Source organism: Cololabis saira, chromosome 5 (assembly GCF_033807715.1).
Source record: "Cololabis saira isolate AMF1-May2022 chromosome 5, fColSai1.1, whole genome shotgun sequence".
NCBI classification, from domain to species: domain Eukaryota; kingdom Metazoa; phylum Chordata; class Actinopteri; order Beloniformes; family Belonidae; genus Cololabis; species Cololabis saira.
Window position 1 is genome coordinate 33291745 of NC_084591.1, and position 16538 is coordinate 33308282.

Below are 16538 nucleotides of genomic sequence, written 5' to 3' on the forward strand. Positions count from 1 at the left end.
CCAAACAGAAATAATTTGTGCTGTCAGAAACAGACTCTGATGTGAAGAGACGAATCTCAGGGAGACAGGAGGGATGCAGAAAGTGTGAACGGTTCCTCTGATTCAAAAACAGCACAGACGCTGCACGAGCGACAGTGAGCGACACAGAAACCTATATCTGTTGCTCGGGCTGGCATCGGCCTCCTCCACTGTGTGACAAATTTGTAAGCATCCAGACGGATCTCGATGATGTTGTTGAGCAGAGCGAGGAGGGGAGCCAGCGGGAACGCTGCTACAAAGATGGTGGTGAAGCCAAACTGAAGAACTGTACATGTAAAGGAGGAAAAAAAACAGACCTCGGTATCGACACAAACAAAGAAATGAATTAAACTTCTTATTTGCAAGTTTACTCTCCAGTTTTACCCATTTCAAGGTATTCATCCACCAGTCCATGGGCATTCATCGGCTGCAGGTTCCAGTCTTTGTCCCATTGTGGGAACTGGGCTTTATTCTCCACGTGATGCCCTCCACTCCCTCCTTTCTTTATCTTCCTACGGGACCACCAGTTCTGCAGCAAGCTGAGAAGGTGGGATGTAGCCGTCAAGTAAAAGCAATTATTTCTGACAGTGCAACGACCACTGAAGGAGCTTCTTTAAGCAACACACAGCAAGATTGATTTGTCTGCAAGATAAAAACCTTTTGATATGCTAATATGATGAAAACAACAACAACAACAACTATATGGACCAGTTGTTGGAAATCACAGTATTTAACATCAGAGATCACAACCAGGTATGACTTACGGGTAACCAAGCTCCATGAAGTTGTTCCAGATCTGCTTGAAGAACATGATGACTCCCATTTGCAGGCACAGATCGATCAGACAACCGCTTGGGTGACACTGGGGAAAAGAAAAAAATCAATTATAAACAGTTGTAAAATCAATATTTCATGTTAAAAGATGCAAAGTTATGAGCGAATACTTGGACACACTTGATCCCGTTCTGTTTTCTGACCATTTTAATTGAAAATGCAGGCAATTATGGAGCGGATTAATTGTTCACAAAGAATAAAAAGGCAGACCGTTAGAAAGATGAATCACTTGGAACGGGGAAGGTAATAATCACCCCGACGTTGCTCTCACCTCCTCCAGCCTCCATCGATTAAAGAGCTTGTTGTATTTCCCAGGCCTGCCAGCAAACCTGGAACATGGAGATGAGGCTCAGTCGCTGCTCATTTCAATCAGTCAATTACGGATAAACTCAGGGGGGAAAAACAAGAACATGTGTAAACACAATAATTATGTGAGATAACAAAAACCGTTCAGACAAAAGTGGTGAAACAACCCAGAAAGGAGGAGCGGGTGTTTGCAGATGCTGTCGGACATTTTTGCACGGTCTTTTAAAAAATTCACAGTTAAAAAAAATAGCAAAGTTCATGGGAGTTGGACTACCTTCCAAGAAAGAAAGCGATGTAAAAGGTGGAGCTGTTCAAATTCACAAACTGGAAGAGGAACATCTTCAGAGCAAAGCTGTTCTCCCACTCAGACTCGGTGCGTGGGTGCTCTAAAGGGGGGGAGCAGGGTTGGGGGGTGAAAGCAGGGAGAAAGTAAACACTCTGCAGCTGTCTGGGACGGAGCACGCCGTGACATCGTTAGAATAGAACACTCACCTAAATTAGTCAGCAGGTAGGCCACCTTCTCATACACCTGACAACATAACAGAACAGAAGCATCAACAGAGAAGAAGGTTGACGAGTCTCTAACCCCCCCCCCCATAAAAGAATAAGACATCCTGGCCTGCGTAACAAACTCTAAATAAAAGCTGCATGAAACATTGACGGATGATGTGACAGATGAAGCGTGTCCAGACACTCACCACGTTGAGAGACATGATGATCATAAAGTTGATGCAGACGCCGGTGCCAGACGTGGCGAACTGCCAGTTCTTCTTCACAAAGTGCCAGTTGAAGGAGGCGAACTTCTCCATCGCAATAAGACGGAAAACCACCACCGCAAACACAGCTGTCAGGACGAGGGAAATCTGAACGGAGAGGACAGGGAGAAGTGAGGATGAGTTAAAAGGCTCTCAGTCGCCCCCCTGGGTACGAGGGGGTAAAGAGCTGTGCAGCAAAGGCAGTAATTAAGTCATTATTCACCTGAAAAAAGAGCACTTCATATCTAATTCAGACAGTAATCAGAGGAAATGAGACCATAATTAAGGCAAATGCATCATTTACATTAGATGAATGTGTCTTCCAGCAGGGGGAGATGTTACACTACTGCTGGCATGTCACACAGCTTCACAGGGCTTGCATTAAGTCCAAGAGGACGGATTATACAAAGGTCACAGAGGTTACCATGAAGAATATTCCAGACACAGACACCATGAGCCGACTGAGTTTGTCTGAGAAGGGCTGGAAAGGTTCAGGCTTGCCAGAGATCGGGTTAACTCTCTCCATCCTGGAGTACTTGGCTTCAAACTGAGGCCTCAGCTCCTCCTGATCAACACAGGAGGAGAATTAACACATGAATTTTACAGCTGAAATGAGTCAAAACGACATTGGATGCATCGGAAGGTTCCTCTGACGTACCTCCTCCTCCTCCCAGTCGATGAGATCCCAGTCGTAAGTGAGCTCTGCCCTCCTCCTCTTCCAGAACTCCAGAAACACCGTGGCTGCAGAGGACATCAGGTATTCATCGTGTTATTGATCTGCTGTGATAAGTGCTACATAGCTTTACTGAAAGCACAGGGAAGTTCACGCAGGAGCCAATGCAGAGGCAAGCAGCACATCACGCTGAGACAACCCGAGTGGGAAGACGTCAGTCTGGAGGCATTGTTTCTTTGTCTCTGTTGTGACTTGAGCTGCACACAACCCCAGAAATATTGTTCTTTCAGCGTTGAGGCTCTTCATTATCCCAGACATGAAACACCAGAGAAAGGCCCTTATTTAAACGGGATGGCACACATCTTAATGTTGTGGTTTTGTACATCTGGAGTAATTCGTCCCCGGTAATCATGTACAGTTGCACATGTGTACGTCATTAATACCAGAACCGCTTTTCCAAGTCCTCGATGATGAGTCTATTGAATATTTCAAGGGCCTGGACACCACAAGAGGATGCTTTTTGGTCTCTCAGGAATCATTGTGCATATTTATTTCAGGACTTTCTGGCTCGATTTAGACTCAATGGAGAACGTGCAGAAGGATCTGCAGGCTGATTCAGTAAATGGTGGAAAACATCATTATTCTGCTTCACATGACAGCTTCATGCACTGAAACAAAAGCAAGTGGTTTTAAAAGCAGCAGATCTGAACCCTTAGTCAGAATAACTCCAGCTGCTGTTGCAGAGACAACGTTGAAGTTTAATATAGCTTGACCCATTTTAGTTTAAAAAGACAGAAAAGTGGCCTTTTCTCGATGCCTACATCCGGTCCCCTGGGCGAGCCGGTTTTCATGTCTATCCCACAGAAGCACTCGCATGGCCGACCCAAAGCGCACTAGCCGAGCGGTGCAGCAACGCCACTTCGCTCTGCGTTGTCAAATGTGGGGATTCAGAATTGGACCTTCCTGGACTTTGTTTAGTTCAAACAGAGTGTGCTGAGTCGTCCCTCCAGTGCGGGTGATTGTTCATAGAGCTGGCAGTTAGATGGATTTGGGCAGGACACCACACAATAATGCCCAAGCTCCATATTACAAAGATATTACAGCTGTGGGAAAGATGCAGCAATACACCAACATAATGGTTCAACCCTGCAGCCCTGCCAGGCGAATTATAACCCTCCTCTGGAGAGAGGGTTAATAATCCCACTAATTACATCAGGATAGCGCTCAAAGTGTAAATGCAGACATTCAGTCGGAGGAAGCTTGCCGTTATTTATCCTCTGGAAACACATTACCGAGTGAAGCTCTTGTGTTTGCACTAAAGATTGTTTACTGTGCAGAAATTCCCACCTGAAAAACTTAATGTGTTTTGGAGGAGTCGAATGGATGTTGGAAACAGGAGTGCCAACTCTCTTGTATAAATAGAACTGGACTGCAGAACTCAAACACAGAAAAGAGGCCATGCAAGAGAAAACGTACCCCAGATAGCCATGAAGATGGCAAAGAAAACCGTTCCACCGTTGTCAAACAGATGTGTCACCTGGAAACACAGGAAGAGGAGAGAAAAGGGCGATGACTTGATTACATCTGCTGTTTCTAATGCCTAAGGAGCTTTAAGCAGACTGAATAGTAATCATGAAACTTTGAGAATAAGCTGATTGATTTAGCTTAAAGCCGCAAGAAGTGGAAACACTTCACCTGTTTCTGGTTCATGGCACAAAAAAGTCAGAAATGGAAAGAGCAACGGAGCCTGTTGTGGCGAGTGAATAAACTTTGATTGTCCAATGCAACTTTTAAATGAAGACAGTTTAATCTGGATCTCAACGTTTTTTGTAAGCAGCTCAGTGGGTTTGTGACGTTTTAAATGTTCTGATCTAGAGTCTGACGAGTCGGTGTCCAGCGGATCTGCACCGACCTTGGCAAAGACGCAGCTGTCACTCAGCGTCCACGGCTCGCAGGTTTCCTCACACATGGGACACATGATGGTGGTGTTGGCTTCGCAGATCTCTTTACTGGTGACACAGTGAATCAGGAAACGTCAGCAACAATCATAAACTCGCGCTCTGGAATCACAAAGGAAAACATGGGCAGTTTTCTGGCGAGGCCGCGCGGACTGACCTGACTTGGCTCGAGTCCATGGTGAAAAGTCCGTAGAGGAAGACAAACACGCCGACGAGGGCCGCGGGGATCAACATGCCGGTATACCAGCCCAGCCAGGCGAAGTAAAGGCCGATCTTCTCCCCAAAGTAGCGCCTGCAAGCAACATGAAGACAGAGGTGGATATAACCCACTAATCTGCGCTGAAGGGTAATTAAGCTGTGTACTTTCAGACTGCGGAGTGGTTGGTTACAGTGAGGTGGTTGTAGTGTGTTAATGGATGGTGAAGCTGCTGGACTGAAAGGTCACTGTGATAGGAAACGGATCAATAGCTGCATCTAACTCTTATTGTTCTCTTGAGCAAGTCCCTTATTTCACATCTGGCTAAGTCAGGCGGAGTAATGCAGTTAAAGGGAACAAACACTCACAGCAGGGTGTAAGAGGACATGAGTGTGAGTAACTTATGACTTCTATACGCACACCAGAGCCCCAATCTATGAACGCTTACCCAACAATTAGCAGCAAATACTTCCTATGAGCACCTGCAATGTAAACATCTGAATTTGTGGCTGTACTCACTACAAAGCAAGACAGTCTGTAAAGGTAAACAGTGAAATCCTTGACGGATTCTTCTCACGATCGAATAACAGAGAAACATCACTGGAGCATCATAAACATGAGATAAAGAGCGCTGACGTCTCACATTTGAACCAAACTGAAAGCTCTTGAACGATGTTCGATAAATGTCAAGATTGTCGAACGACTGGCACAAATTCAGTAATGAAACCTTCATCTTAAAAGTCAATCAGAGGTCAACTAAATCATTATATTCAAAGCAAATCTTTTGGGTATTTGGTCCTGCAGGAATTTTAACTTGAACAGAAAATCAAACGTTTTGACTAGAAATCCATGCTGAATAATATATTGTGATGCAAAATCCTCCAAATCCTCCAAATATCTAAAGTGTTATACCACCAAAGAAGCTTTGCAGTTACACCTGAACAAACTAGGTTATCCATCATGTTACTATGGAAACCACAGAGGTAGGGCATGTTTTCATACTTTATCCTCAGCTAAAATGCTGACGTTCAGTTAATAAATAACATAATACAGATTAGAAAAGTATGTTTCTGCATCAGAGAATGTTCAGTCACTGCAATTTAAACAATGACAAGTTTTATGTGCCAGAAAAACATGCGCTTTTAGAAAATAGAGTAAAAAGTTTCAGAGTGCAGCTTCATTACACAAAGAACAGCTTTGGCAGTGTTGGTTTATTATAAACAGACTGGCAAATCTGCCTTGTAACCATTATTATTAATGACATGTCAAATATTGGTCATTTCTTTTTACAGAAGAAGCTGTAATATATCACATCTGATACATGAATTTCTGAAACTTCTCCATCACCCCCATAATAAAGACAAACAAAAAAAAAAAAGTTCAGTCACTGGAAAAACAAGATTCCCATCTGACTGCTCAAGTCCTCCAGAGGTGATTTCATGTGGGTCCTACACAAACGTCTCCAAAATGTAAGTTTGCAAATAAATAATAATAATAATAATGACTTGGATTTATATAGCGCCCTTCTAGGCACCCACAGCGCTTTACAGAAATCATTATTCATTCATACACATTCTCACCAGTGGTGGTAGCTACATTTGTAGCCACAGCTGCAAACTGCAGACTGACGGAAGCGTGGCTGCCATATCGCGCCTAACGGCCCCTCCGACCACCACCAACATTCATACACATTCACACGAGGCAAGGTGGGTAAGGTGTCTTGCCCAAGGACACTACGACAGCAAACTGGGACAGAGCGGGATTCGAACCGCTGACCTTCGGATCATTGGACGACCCACTCTACCACCTGAGCTACTGCCGCCCCAAATAAACATTTAATAAATACATTTTGGAAAAGGTCATGTGGACTGATGAATCCCTAATAAACTGTTAAGTTGCTATAAGGAGAAAAAGGACTAAACTTTTTTATCTGTTGAGGAATAATCAAACTAATTTAAATTTATAAAGATTCTGGAAGTACAAAAAACACCACACTGCCTTTAAAAGGATAGAAAAAAACAACAACAAAAAAAACTAATCCAAATCCAAATCCAAAAGATCCAAAGACTCAAATCCTCAACAGACTCCAACAGGCAGCAGCTGATAGTTTTGCCTCGACCTTCAGAGTTTTGCCTCGACCTTCAGAGTTTTGCCTCGGCCTTCAGAGTTTTGCCTCGGCCTTCAGAGTTTTGCCTCGGCCTTCAGAGTTTTGCCTCGACCTTCAGAGTTTTGCCTCGGCCTTCAGAGTTTTGCCTCGGTCTTCAGAGTTTTGCCTCGACCTTCACTGGAATAAAACGTGATTAAAACTATGTGGATGGATCTCCAAGCGGCGATGTCTATGCTAAAGTCCAAGAGAGCTGCACAGAACTGAAGAGGGTGAAAAGCCTTTAAACAAGGACAGAAGGACTTCCACTGTAGCCGCTATAAAACGTGTTTACAGCTTTGCTTTTTGCCAAAGGCAGCGTTACTTTTATCGAGTGCAGACCGCACAGGGTGCCTAATTGCTTCACTTGTGGCTCGTTTCCTTTGTGTTTTAAAAGCAAAATCTACAAAATTAAAACAAAGATTTGTATGAAATATTCAAGAATTTAAATATTTTAATGTTAAGCCTTTAAGCAACCTGGGCATTATTTACTCACTTAGCTATTAACAATAACAAAACCCCAACTTTTTGTGTGCCCCTGTGTAAATTCAATAAAGCCATTTAAGAAAAAAAAATCAAATAAGAAGTCCTTTTTTCACCAGTTGGGTTAATTTAATATGATAAAAGCTGACGGCTCAGCAGAGGGAAATCCTTTACAGTAAATCCAACATTGTTTCAAAGCACTCGTGCTTGTTGATTTGCTCTGTTGCTTAACTTTGGAAAACCACATTAACAAAAGCTTTTATGGCTCGCAGCTTAATTCATTTATTTTTCTCATTTTATAATATTTCTCTTCATGTCCCAATGGCCAGAAAATGATTAAACTCTTATGTGCACAAAAATAATATTTCCTCGCCTTCTTTCTGGCTTAGAATCAGAAGATGACATTGATATCGATATTGATATTGATACGAGTCTCTTGACTGCTTTAAAAGATGGAGCTTGACTCCAACTTAACTTACAGCAGAAACGCATAAATCAGAGGAAAAACAAACATCCACATCGCCTATTAAGAGCTCCTGTGTCCTCTCTGCATAATGCCTTGATGCAAAGAATCAGAAAAGTTCCTCTGAATAATAAAATGTAAGACTCAACTCAGTTCTGTCTCACACAAATATGGTATTTATCCTCTTATCCAGACAAATGTAACATCGAGGCACCAAGGGAAGTGAAAACTGCATCTCAGCTATTAAAATAACTCAGAAAGTTCAGAAACAAAAGAGGATCAGGGATGCCAAGTGGTGCATGCAGCTATTGCTAATTTTATATTTCACCCTCTGTAATGCAATGCACAGAGAGAGAGAGAAAATGAAGACAGCTAAAAAACCAAACAAAAACACCAGAAAAACAATCCAGCAAAAACAGGTCATGATGCCGCAGCTCCTGCCTCTAAGCTGATTACCTGATCAGATCGAGAGGCTGATATTTGTACCAGATGCCCCAGCGAGCCCAGCGCTCATACAGAAGATGTCTGTGGTTCTGGGCACCGTGCGTCTTTATGGGATGTCTGCTCTTGTACCCACCCTGAGAACACAACAAGTGCGTTAATGTACGCCAGGCAGAACTGTACGAGCTGATTATTCAGCCACCGTTACTGCGGTTCTAGCTGCTTGTCTGCTTGGCCTGTTTCTGAGGGTTAACTTCTTACAGCTGACATTTATCGCCGTGAGAAGGTCTTACGGGGCCTTAATAGTGCCATATTCATAAATGTTTTAAACTCACCTCATGTGGAGGGAAAGCAGCCTCGTAAGTGTTGTTGCCCAGTAGTCGGTTGATACCTGCAGTAAAACAAAGGAGGGGCATGTCAAAGGGAAAACCGATAACATCCCAAATAACACGAGGGCACCACATCAAAAATTCATGACTAGTCATTAATGGAAGCAGCAGGAGTTCAGAGGGACAATAAAACTCAGTCTTTCACAGCCAGTTTACACCCAATCAAAGCAAATCAAATAAAACTTAATTTGTATAGCACTTTTCACACAAATAAAAAATGCAACACAAAGCGCTTTACATAAAACATAATGCCCCTCCACCCGCCCGCCCGCCCACCCACACACACACACACACACACACACACACACACACACACACATACACACACACACACACACACACACACACACACACACACACACACACACACACACACACACACACACACACACACACACACACACACACACACACACACACACACAAATACAGACGCAAGCACACTGTAGTTGACACAAGTATATGCCTGAGCACTGAGGATCCATGTGAGGAAACGGTATCAGGGAGCCATCCACACTAGGAGGTCCCATAACTCGCAGCTACAAGGGGAGCCTCCACAGAGACCATCCCGGCCCGGACGGATAGAGGAGTCCACACCACAGCGGTGAAGCCGTGGTGCAGAGCTCCACAACCATCCAGGCCAGAACCACCCCCAGGACGAACCCCTGCAGGCCAGAGTCACTCCCAGCATGGAGGCTCCCCATGAGGAAACACTGGAGATAAAAGCTACAAAAACGCAGGATAAGATAGGCTATGAGGTTAAAATACACGATAAAAGAATTTAAAAGTATAACATAAAATCCTAAAAGTAAGTCTAGATAAGAAGGGGCTGCTAAAACAAGCATAAGAACAACTTAAACCATAAGACCATAAGACCTGGGTTAAAACAACAAGAACAGCTAGTTAAAACAGGGGTATATGAGAAAGACTAAACGGAATCAGCTAAAAGCCAATTTAAAAAGGTGAGTCTTGAGCCTGCTTTTAAAAACATCAACAGTCTCACCAGTATAGACCTGACATCCTACAACAGGTTCAAACAGCTGACAGAGCTTGAAAATAACCAGACAGAAGTGCACATATTTGCATGGCTGTTGATTGAGCTGCAGATGGTAAACGCTGGAGTAGGGCGGGTGTACCTGAAGAAGGTTTTTCACCCCTGTGGCCGGCCTGATGTGATGTGGTGGGAAGTAAAGAGGCCAGTAGCATAGAAACAAAGCTTGAAGGCCAAACTAGAAACATGCTAGAAGTGATGAGATGAGACACACAGCTACCAAAACCGATATACGAGGGAGGTGAGGAACAGGTGAGCGGCGATCCTTACCCATCTTTAATTTTCCCTCTTCGTACTTGGTGCGCTGCAGAACATGATGAACTATTCTGCTTCTGGTGGAATTTGAAAAAAACGTCTCTCTGTTGTTGATGGTGAAGCTGAGGGGAAACGACCGAGCAGTTATTAAGTTGTTCATCAACAAGATGCTGTCGAGGTCCTAAGTGAGGCCTGAATCGATTACGACGGTGAGTTCTTTCAAAATGAACTCACGGCATAACGTTTGCTCTCACTTTAGCATCCTTAAAAACATCCAAGATGACAAAAAGGGGAACGTGGTAATGATTCACCACAGATGAGATGAGACAATGCATTTCATTAAAGAAGCTTTAAACATGAAGATCATGAATAAAATGGGGAATCAATGATTTAATGGATCATCTGTGCTGCATTTCAGGGAGTCTTATTAATGATTAACTGGTCTTGCTGTGGCTTCTGACTTCAGGGTCGCTGTTACTGAATATAAAAACTGTCACGGATCAGCGTGCACCGCCTGCTTTCAAAAGTTCTGGGCATCAAAGTACGTGATACGCAGCAAGCACACGGGAATGCAAAACAGGTTACTGTCATGGCTCTTACTGGTGCATGCGTGCTCTGCTGAAGGGAGCGGTGTAGCAGTCGGTCTCCTCCAGGTCAGGCAGGGCCTCTTTGTCCAGCTTCATGGGATTTCTGGGAAACCAGCTCTTTATCTGTTGGCATCTCACATGAAACCTGCTGCACAGGCGCGCCGAAAAACAGGATTAACGTCACAGATTATCAGCAAGATCCTTTTTTTTTTTGATGCTTTGATGCTTAACCTCTTCCTTTATCCAACCCTGACAGCCTCACCCCCCCTGAAAACACGTTCACGCACACATGGACACGTGACATCACACAACAAGTTATTGTTTTTACATGTTTATAGTGTAAGTCACAAGCCTGGGACTGACTGACCCACACTCACAACCAGATCTGCTCAGGGGTGGATGTAGTTTTTTACGTCTGTGTTGTACATTTGCGACATTTCTCTCTCTTTTTTGGTAAATTGGGCTCTTGTGGTGTATTATTTGGTAGGAAAGTGTATAACCTGCTTTTACAGCATTTTGAAGAATCAGGGAGGAATCCAGACGGAGAGCTAAGCTAACAACTACAATCAGGCCTACAAAAGTGCAAATTTTTATGTATTTTTTTAAATTAGTTGTATTTTTCACGATTTGGTTTGTATAAACCCCTTTACCCTTCCTTGATTGTTGGGGTGGTACAGATATCTCAGAGATGAAACACCTGCTATTTCAGGGTAAAATAACTGCTGCAAGAGTTTAAGGTAACACTTTATAATAACTATCCCTTATAACTAGTTAATAGATCATTAGTAACAATTAATAAGCTATTAATGAGTTGTGAAGTATTTTTTAACAGTCTGTTAAGGACTCATAATGATGCTTATAGATAGTTAATAGGTCATTAATAAACTAATAGTTAATGAGTTATAAATGACTTGCTAAATAACAGTTAACAGTTTGTTAAGGATTTATAACTGTGCCTTATAGTCAATAGATAACTTACAAGCCGTTAGTTAACAAGTTATGAACGACTTGTTAACTGTATGTTAATGATTTATACTTATATCTTATAAATTAGTAATAGATCATGAGTAAATCACTTACTAATGACTTGTTAGGTATCAGTTAATGACTTGTTAAGAATCAGTTAATAGTTTATATACGTTATTGGGACGTTATTCTAAAGTTGCAACTATTCCTCATTTATTAACTGTTAGTAAATGAGGAATAGTTGCAACTTTAGAATAACGTCCCAATAACATCATTATGAATCCTTAACAGACTGTTAACAAATACTTCACAACTCATTAATAGCTTATTAATTAACTGTTTACTAATGATCTATTAACTAGTTATAACGGATAGTTATTATAAAGTGTTACCGAGTTTAAATATCATATTTTCTATGGAAATTACAACACGCAGTGTTGCAGAGGTGAACGAGGGACACTTGTTTTCCTGTTAGTCACATTTCTGTCATTCTTTCTAAGTACATTTGTCACTTGTTTGGGAAACTAACCAGTGTGGTGTAGGAAGAGGAATCATTCCTGAACTCCACACTTGAGTGACTGTTTCCTATTCAAGCCTCTTTCACAGCCCATACATTAACCTCTAGCATCCATGCTGTCTTTCAGATGTAGCTTCAGTTCCCACACTTCTGAATGACTCAATCGTTTGTGCACAGAAATATAAGAACCAAAATGAACTAAAGCACGAGACAATATGGCTATGTTTTTAATCCAGTATAAAGTTAAATAAGTGCCGCTCAGTTGATAATAAAAGGAGTTAAACAGAACAAATGTGACGTATTTACATTATTAGGCCTGTGCAGATGTGGTTTGATTAGTTTTACTAGCTGATAATGGCTCATTAACAGACCTTTGCAGACCCGAACGGCGAGCTGACGCAGGACCATTTATTTGAATCGGGTGCCTTTGCAGGAAGCATCTAGATTCTAGAACATCCAGGACACTGGTGCCGAGGACTCTCACTAAAGGTAGCTACTAAAGCAAATTAACAATCTAAATAATGCAGATTAAACAAACATTTCTTTTTAGAAATATATTTTATTTCATGATTGGAAAGAAAAGTATTCAAGTGATATTCAAAGGAATATGAGCCAGAACCAGCAGTATCCAGGCACAGGTCCATATTTGACAGTAAATCCAGTTTAGTTCTGCAGGATGCAGCGGGGTTTTCCTCAGACGCAGGGTTCAAAGCTGTTGTACCAATGCTGCCTTGACACGACATGACTGTTAAACAAAACTGCAAATACTGTGTGCTGAAGGAAGAGAAAGGGACCAAAGGAAATACTGACTCTAGTCATCCTAATTACTTTCCTCTTCAACACAAATAATTAGTCTGGTTCTTCTGGACTTAACTCAGCGGTGCAGTACCAACGAGCAGAAGGGGATACAGGACGCATTTCACAGTATCTCAACAGAAATGTGAATCAGTGTGTTAACGCTGTAAAAATCCTGATCTTCCGAATGTTGATTTATAATTTTATCCCTAAATCACCAAAAATAACAATAACCCAGTTCTAAATGTCTATCTCTGGTTTATCAAGCAGGTTCATTACATAATAGCTGTACAACAATGTCCTTATGTCCATTACACAGGGCTGGCTGTTCAGTGTGTAAAAAGGTTATTTATTATTATCATTAGGAGACATTTCCATCTTTACAGCTCTGATTTTATTTAAATAGGTTATTGTTGGACTGTTTCTACCTCCAGAGAAAAGAAAAGAGAGAGTTTGAACATCACAAGTTCACCTTTCTAAAAATAATTATGCAGATATTCTCGTGATGCTCCATCTATTCTCACTCAGAGGTGTGCTACTGAAGGGTGCAGCCGTAAGTGGGTGAGCCGCCTGTACACCAACACCGCAGGACCACAGGCCCACGCCGCAGAGCTGCCAGAGCAACACTTCTCTCCTCAGCCTGAACAGCTTCTCTGCACGCTTCCAAGCACAAAACAACACACGCCCACGAACACCCCGCCCCTCCCCACGACCAGACACTGGGCCCGTTGGCCGCCAGCGTGGACGACGCTCCCCGCCATCAACTCCCGCAAGGCAGCAGGTCCACACAACATCCCTGGTCGTGTGCTGAAGGACTGTGCAGAGGAGCTTACGGATGAATCCTGAACATGTTTAACACTTCTCTGAGGCAAGCCGTTGTCCCATCATGTGTCACAGCCACCACCATACCTGAGCCGAGGAAATCACCCCTATCCCGCTATAACGATCCCTGCCTCGTCCCTCTGACAGCCATCATCATGAAGTGCTTTGAATGGCAAGTCATATCGCATATCAAAATCCACCCCTCCTCCCCCCACCACACTGGACCTCTTCCAGAGGATACTTTAGCTCCGTGGAGCTAAATGATCCACGGATGATGCAGTCTGCTCTGACCTCCACCCAGCCCTCACCCACTGCACAAAAAAGACTCACACATGCTTATAGACTTCAATTCAGCATTCAATATCATCATACCTCAACAACTCATCTGCAAACCTGACAAACTGGGATCAGCAGCTCCTCTGCAACTGGCTGCTGGAGTTCTTCAGGCCACAAGCAGGTCGTGTTGGCAACAACAGATCAGGGGCCCCTCAAGGTTGTGTACTCGGTCCCCTGCTCTTTACCTTGCTGAGCCACGACTGCACAAGAACTTACAACACCAAATCACTCAGTGAAAATTCTGGACGACACAATTCTGGTGATTGTCATTGCCAAGGGCGATGGGACTCACTACGGGAAAAATGGTCAACATTCTGACCACGTCATGTAGATACAACAACCTCCTGCTGAATGTCAGCAAGACTAAGGAGATTGTTGTCAGCTTCCAGAGAAGCCACACCCAACACTGACCATTGATGATGCTCTCTTGGACTACCAACCCTGCATCACTGGCGAAAGCCCAGCGGCACCTTTACTTCCTGTCTGACCAAACCAGAGCGGGCAAGTGCCCCACCACCCATCATGAGCAAATTCAACCATTCAAGAACCATTTCCAGCTGCATCCAGCTGCGTGCGGCGGGAGCTGCACTGATTACAACAGGAGATCCCTGCACCTGAGAGGATCAATGGTGCGCCATTGTCCTCCCTGCAAGACATATACACCACCTGCCTCACCCGCAAAGCTATCACAATTGCGAGCGATGCAAGCCACCGCGCACACAATCTGTTCAGGCTCCTGCCCTCTGGGAGGAGCTACAGGAGTCTCCGTTACCGCACCAACCCACTCACCAACAGCTCCATCCACCACACTGTTAAACCCACTCCCCTCTTCACCCGCAGCTCCACCCACCAGGCTTTCAGAAAGCTAAAAATCTCTCCTCTCATCCATGTAGTTTGAAAACGTTTTCTGTCTCTGTTGCCCATGGAGATACCTCCACTTAAGCATGCCATCATAATCAAAGGTGCTGCTCTGGTTAAAGTCATAGTTATCAGACAGATTTCAGTTGGTCCATTTAATGATGTGGACGACACGTCATGTACAAATACCAGAGTTAATTACAGAGTTTCACAGGGTTCTGGATTGGAAACGATTGTGTTTATAGATGCTTCCTCTGGATATGATAACCAGGGAACAACGTTCGTTTCCAAGGTTATGCAGATGACACCCAGCTGTATTAATCTATGAAGCCTGAGAAAAATAAGCACTTTGTGTAATTACAGGCTTGTATTGGAGACATAAAGGCTTGGATGACCCATAACTTTATACTTCTAAATTTACAATAAACCTAAGGTTGTTCATTTTGGCCAACCACAGAGTTTTTCTCTAAAATCATTGTGATGAATCTTGGAGCCATTTGTGACCAGGACTTGTCTTGTGATTCTCATACAGTACTAAACATGTACCTGGAATAGATTTTCTTTCATCCCTCTCTCTGGAAAGCAATCTAAGGTTGCAATTTACTTTGAAAAGTGCTGCAGAAATAATTTTGAAGTTACAGCTAAACTACACAGTTGTGCTGATCACACACTTCCTCAGATGCACCAGCACACGCAGCATCCACGATGAGAATAATCATATATATGTAATCTCCTCACCTGCCAAAGCGTTTGCTCTTCCAGTCTGTAAAGTAGCATTTTTTCCTGAAATAAAAACAGAAAAAACATCAGACAGTGTAAAAAATGTCTAGGATTAAAAATAATTTATTTATTTTTTCCTTGCGCTACCTGAAAGGCATTCGGATGTTCATCCGTTCTGCATATTTGCACAGCGTGTCCCAGGGGGCGTTAACCTTCACAAACATGATGTCGTTGTTCGTCAACGAGGGCTTTAAAGTAAAAATGAAAAACAAGTTTGACAGCTGAGAAGTTGGGAAGTCAAATCGATCAAAAGCCTTGAGAGCAAAGCAGATGTGTTCACCTCCTTCTCCAGCATGAGACCTTCAGCTCGTAGATTCTTCTCAAAGGTGCATCTCTTTTCTACCTGCGGACTGGACTTCTTGTAAACCAGGATGTAATCTACCCTCTTTTTCCCATCTCGGAAGAAGAGTCCCGTGTCAGAGCGCTTCTTTACCTGTGGAAGCAATAGTTCACCTCCGGATGTCAGATGAGACTTGTCAGGGGACCGTTACCAAAATAAGTTCAGAGATACACCAGAGATTTGACAAATAAAGTGCAATCTTGCAAACGAGGTACCTGGAGGGAATCTGTGCGAGTCCCTAATCTAGCACGGCCGACAGGCTTTGGTGGAGGAACGGGCTGCTCGGGTCTGGTCTCACGTATTCTCACTTCAGTTTCTTCAATATGGTCTTCTTTGCCATCTTCTGCTGCACAACGACATGACATGATCAATGACACCGAGGCTGAGCTGGGGAGACCTGTTCAAAGCCTTTGTTTTTCTGCAGGTCAATATTTTCATTCATCACACTTCCAGCATGGAAATTAAATCAAAGCAAAAGAAAAATATGAGTTATTTAAGTGTGGGAGTCAACAAAGGAACGACCCATCGGTGCGAGTGAAAAACATGGATGCACTGATGTTGAAAAGACAAAA

The 16538-nt window shown here is 43.1% G+C and overlaps 1 protein-coding gene across 3 annotated transcripts in view; it reads right to left on the reverse strand.

The window, feature by feature from the left end:
- Positions 1-16538, reverse strand: part of ano3 (anoctamin 3) — a 32989-nt gene that overhangs the window by 4646 nt on the left and 11805 nt on the right. The window contains exons 3-22 of one of the 3 annotated variants that reach the window (XM_061721650.1): positions 16182-16309; positions 15907-16059; positions 15714-15814; positions 15585-15629; positions 10566-10700; positions 9981-10087; positions 8606-8661; positions 8286-8407; positions 4702-4836; positions 4499-4595; positions 4063-4123; positions 2572-2654; positions 2338-2478; positions 1857-2021; positions 1651-1687; positions 1433-1544; positions 1124-1181; positions 783-880; positions 403-557; positions 152-304 (exon numbers count right to left, since the gene is read on the reverse strand). In XM_061721650.1, the coding sequence (XP_061577634.1) occupies positions 152-304; positions 403-557; positions 783-880; positions 1124-1181; positions 1433-1544; positions 1651-1687; positions 1857-2021; positions 2338-2478; positions 2572-2654; positions 4063-4123; positions 4499-4595; positions 4702-4836; positions 8286-8407; positions 8606-8661; positions 9981-10087; positions 10566-10700; positions 15585-15629; positions 15714-15814; positions 15907-16059; positions 16182-16309 (2142 nt within the window). Of the gene's footprint in view, positions 1-151; positions 305-402; positions 558-782; positions 881-1123; positions 1182-1432; positions 1545-1650; positions 1688-1856; positions 2022-2337; positions 2479-2571; positions 2655-4062; positions 4124-4498; positions 4596-4701; positions 4837-8285; positions 8408-8605; positions 8662-9980; positions 10088-10565; positions 10701-15584; positions 15630-15713; positions 15815-15906; positions 16060-16181; positions 16313-16538 lie in introns of all 3 variants that reach the window. The other 2 variants (XM_061721649.1, XM_061721648.1) reach the window with 2 other exon arrangements.